The sequence below is a fragment of the Ctenocephalides felis genome, unplaced genomic scaffold (assembly GCF_003426905.1).
Source record: "Ctenocephalides felis isolate EL2017-DRISC unplaced genomic scaffold, ASM342690v1 CF-g0.4_SCAFFOLD_02381, whole genome shotgun sequence".
Taxonomy (NCBI): Eukaryota; Metazoa; Arthropoda; class Insecta; order Siphonaptera; family Pulicidae; genus Ctenocephalides; species Ctenocephalides felis.
The window spans coordinates 6,808-10,485 of NW_020538535.1; the positions used below are offsets into that span (position 1 = coordinate 6,808).

At 30.3% G+C, this 3,678-nt stretch overlaps 1 protein-coding gene across 1 annotated transcript; it reads left to right on the forward strand.

Moving 5' to 3' along the window:
• The first annotated feature begins 253 nt into the window (after positions 1–253).
• Positions 254–829, forward strand: LOC113380799. The gene has a single exon (XM_026619878.1). It carries the CDS (start codon positions 254–256, stop codon positions 827–829), a length of 576 nt encoding a protein of 191 aa, XP_026475663.1.
• Positions 830–3,678: the final 2,849 nt, after the last annotated feature.

Genomic DNA, 3,678 nt, shown 5'->3' on the forward strand with positions numbered 1-3,678 from the left:
GAGAAGATGATATTCCAGAATTACCTTTGAAGCGCGTTTGTATGACACAACTGCTGGGTATTCTAAGACGCCATGGGCACAAAGATGAATTATCGGCCAATGCTCGCACGTTATTGGGCCCTCCAAAATATGCCACCGATGGTATAAAATTAATTAAGGCTGGTTCATACATTAATTTTGGGGTAGAAAAACGTATTCCACATTCCATTGACAAAGTTAGATTCCACAAAAGGTTGAACCATTCCTGGTAGGGATGGATCATGGAAATGGTAAACCAGACGATGCAAACATTTTCCTTAAGCCTTTTGTGGAAGAAATGAAAGTGTTACAACAACATGGCTTAATTTGTCTCAATAGAAATTGTCATGTTTATATATCAAAAATAATCTGTGATAGTCCTGCACGTGCGTTCATTACAAAGACAACTAGGCATGCGGGTTATGAAAGCTGCTCCAAATGTATTCAAAGAGAAGAGTTTTCACCCCATGTCATTTTAAATAACACATTTTCTGATCTTGGAACAGATAACTCTTTTCGCATGAAGACAAACCCAGGGCATCACACAGGTGACTCCGTTTTGGAGGAACTAAATATCGGAATGGTATCTCAAATAGCACTCGACTATATGCATATTGTCTGCCTATGTGTCACCAAGAGACTTTTAAGCCTCTGGGTAAAAGGAACGAGAGACGTCAAATTAGATGACAAAACCAGGGATACAGTGAGCAAGTATTTACTAACATTTAAAGCTCACATTCCAGCAGAATTTTCGAGATTACCCAGTGCGCTTAAAGACTACATGAACTGGAAGGAAAGCCAAACTACATAAATTTTATTCAACTTAGTTTGGGGATCAGGATCTTGTAATCCTGAAACCTGTATTGAGAAAAATGATGTAGCTGGAAATATTCTCATTAAATTTGTAAATGAATACCCCAAACTATATGGAGCTGGCAGATTAACGTACAAAACCCATAACCTAATACATATTGCAAATGATGTTTTGGCCTTCAAATGTAGTTTGGACGGGTTCAGTTGTTTTCCCTTTGAAAACTATTTTAAAAGTATTCAAGGGAAGCTCCAGAACTCGCCTAAACCTCTTCAGCAACTGGTTAACAGATTGGCTGAAGAGAAGTTGCTGGAAACCACCATGGGCGCAAATGACCAGCTTTACCCAAGAATACAATATGGAAGGACAAATCTCATAAAAAATACTATTCAAAGATTTTTTAATAACCAATCGATTGCCAAACAATTTATGTATAGTTTCAGATCATAAATTATCGCTAATTCAGTATATTTATGATCTCAATAGAATTGTTTGTTCAGTAACTACAGATAACAAGCTATTATTTATAATTCCATGCGATTCTAGAGATTTTGATATATGCTTATATGATTTAAATGCTAATAAAGGCAATAAATTTACGATCCCCGTTAAGAAAATTAAAAAAAGTCTTAATTTACCCTATTTTATTAATGACTTTTTTGTTTCTATGCCGATAATACATTCTAATAATTAATAATATATATCATGTGGAATTATAAATAATGACTTGATATCTATAATTACTAAGCAAAATTCAATATCATAAATTATTTCTAATTCTATATATTTATGATCTGAACAGAATTGACCTCAGAATCAATCTGAACAGATTGATCAGAACATGAAATGACATTTCACTTTTTTTCATGTCAACATTTATTTGAATTTATAAACATTGATTTTTATTTAGATTTAAAACTATAAAAAGTGATTTTGAATATTTTCATCTAATTTGGATATAAATGTTGGATATATTTATATATGTATATGTTTTTGAATTATATTTTTTGATCTGTCAAATTTTTTTTCAAAAATCATAAATCTTCTTTTCTCGAATTGACATTTGTCATTTTAGTGTTTTGTTTTTTTTTAGTCATTTTCTGTCAAAATCATTAGTCTTCTTGTTATGCACATTATTATATTGTTGTTATACCATGATTATATATTATATTACTTTATTATTGTTATATTATTCTCATTTTAATTTGATATTACTTCTTAGATTTGAGACAATTGATTATTGTAAGTAAAATTTTGTTACTTCATTCATAATAATACGTGATGCTTGCATCCCGGGGGAACATAGACAAAATTATTCATTTTTACACTTTTAAAAAACCGCGCGTCAGCGTTATATATGTTGGTAACTTGTCAGGCAATCACAATGTTCGCGTTTGACATAACCTGTCGCAACTTATGTATAGACTTTATAAAATACCTCCGCTTTCATTACAATCAGCCAAAAAAGAAACATCATTGAATATATATATATTAATAAGTCTTCCAGTGTTTTACTCTACAAAATAGAATGACATAGAAAATATAAGCCAAATGTTGGTTCATTAGAAATGAGAACAGTGAAGGCTATGTGGATTGTCATCAAAAATGACATGAATATTAATTTTGGCACTATATTTACTGAAAGGCAATATTGAAAATCGTTGGAGAGTACTTCAACGAAATTATAAAAAATATGTTGACAGTCAAGCTACTGGTACGAATAATGATGTAAATATATAAAATAATTTTATACATATTAACAATTATGTCTAATAGCGCAAGGAAATGTCAATTTTCAGTATGAAGGAGAGTGATGAAATATATGGCAATAGTCACAATATGAATCCAATCTGCATACTGGAAACAAGTGATGTACATGAAATGGAAAACAATGCAGAAGCGCGGGATGATAGTGCATATGAATTTCTAAAACATATTGCAACCTCAAGAAGAAGGCAGCGCCGTAGAAGGCAAACAATATTAGAGAAAATAAGAGAAGACAGATTGAAGTTCCAAGTACGAATTATACAAATTGAAGAAGCAAAATTGGAAATTCTAAAACGAAAGTATGGAATGCTTTAAAATAAAATAATATTCATAAATTTTCATTAAATATAATAAATAAATCATTATATAATATAAAGGCCTGATTTTAACTTATTAATTCATTTGTATTAATGAAATATTTGTATTAATTTTTTAAACCAATAATAATTTCAGAGATTGTAGCCGAAACTATTTATAATGATATTCGAGTGTCGGATGCTCAAGCGGGTGATTACATCAGAGAACGGCTTCGTCATGCACAGAGCAGGTACACTAGGAATAAAGAGAAGGACAGAAGACAGGTTTTTAAAGTAAATTAGGTTTATTGAATTATTTAGTTAGGTTTTTATTGTATTATTTTGTTAGGTTAGGTTTATTGTATACTTGTAATTGTAAGTTAAATTTTCAATTATATTAAATATATTATATAACATATGTCGGTGAAATGCTTAGTTTTTTTTTTTATCTTTTGTGAATATAAATATTATTTTAACCTTAATTGCATTTTTAATTCATTGAATATTCATATTTTCAGATTATTCATTGAAAAAAAAAACGATCCATTTTCAACCCATATGCCAAACTTTAACCTGGGATCGGACGATCCTCAACAGCTTTGCCAAATTTTAACATATAATCGAACTTTTTTCAATGTATGTGCTGTGAGAGATGTTTAATTCAATTTGAAAAATCTTGAGCTTTACCTTTGTTAACAGTAAACGAGAAGATCTAGTTCCAATCCATGATCAGATAAACTCTTGAATTAACAAGTAAGATTTAAAAAAAAGTTGCAGAGAATTTGC

Excerpts from the sequence above, each read along its gene's own strand:
- LOC113380799 (XM_026619878.1), top strand. The coding sequence starts at position 254 with ATGGATCATGGAAATGGTAAACCAGACGATGCAAACATTTTCCTTAAG.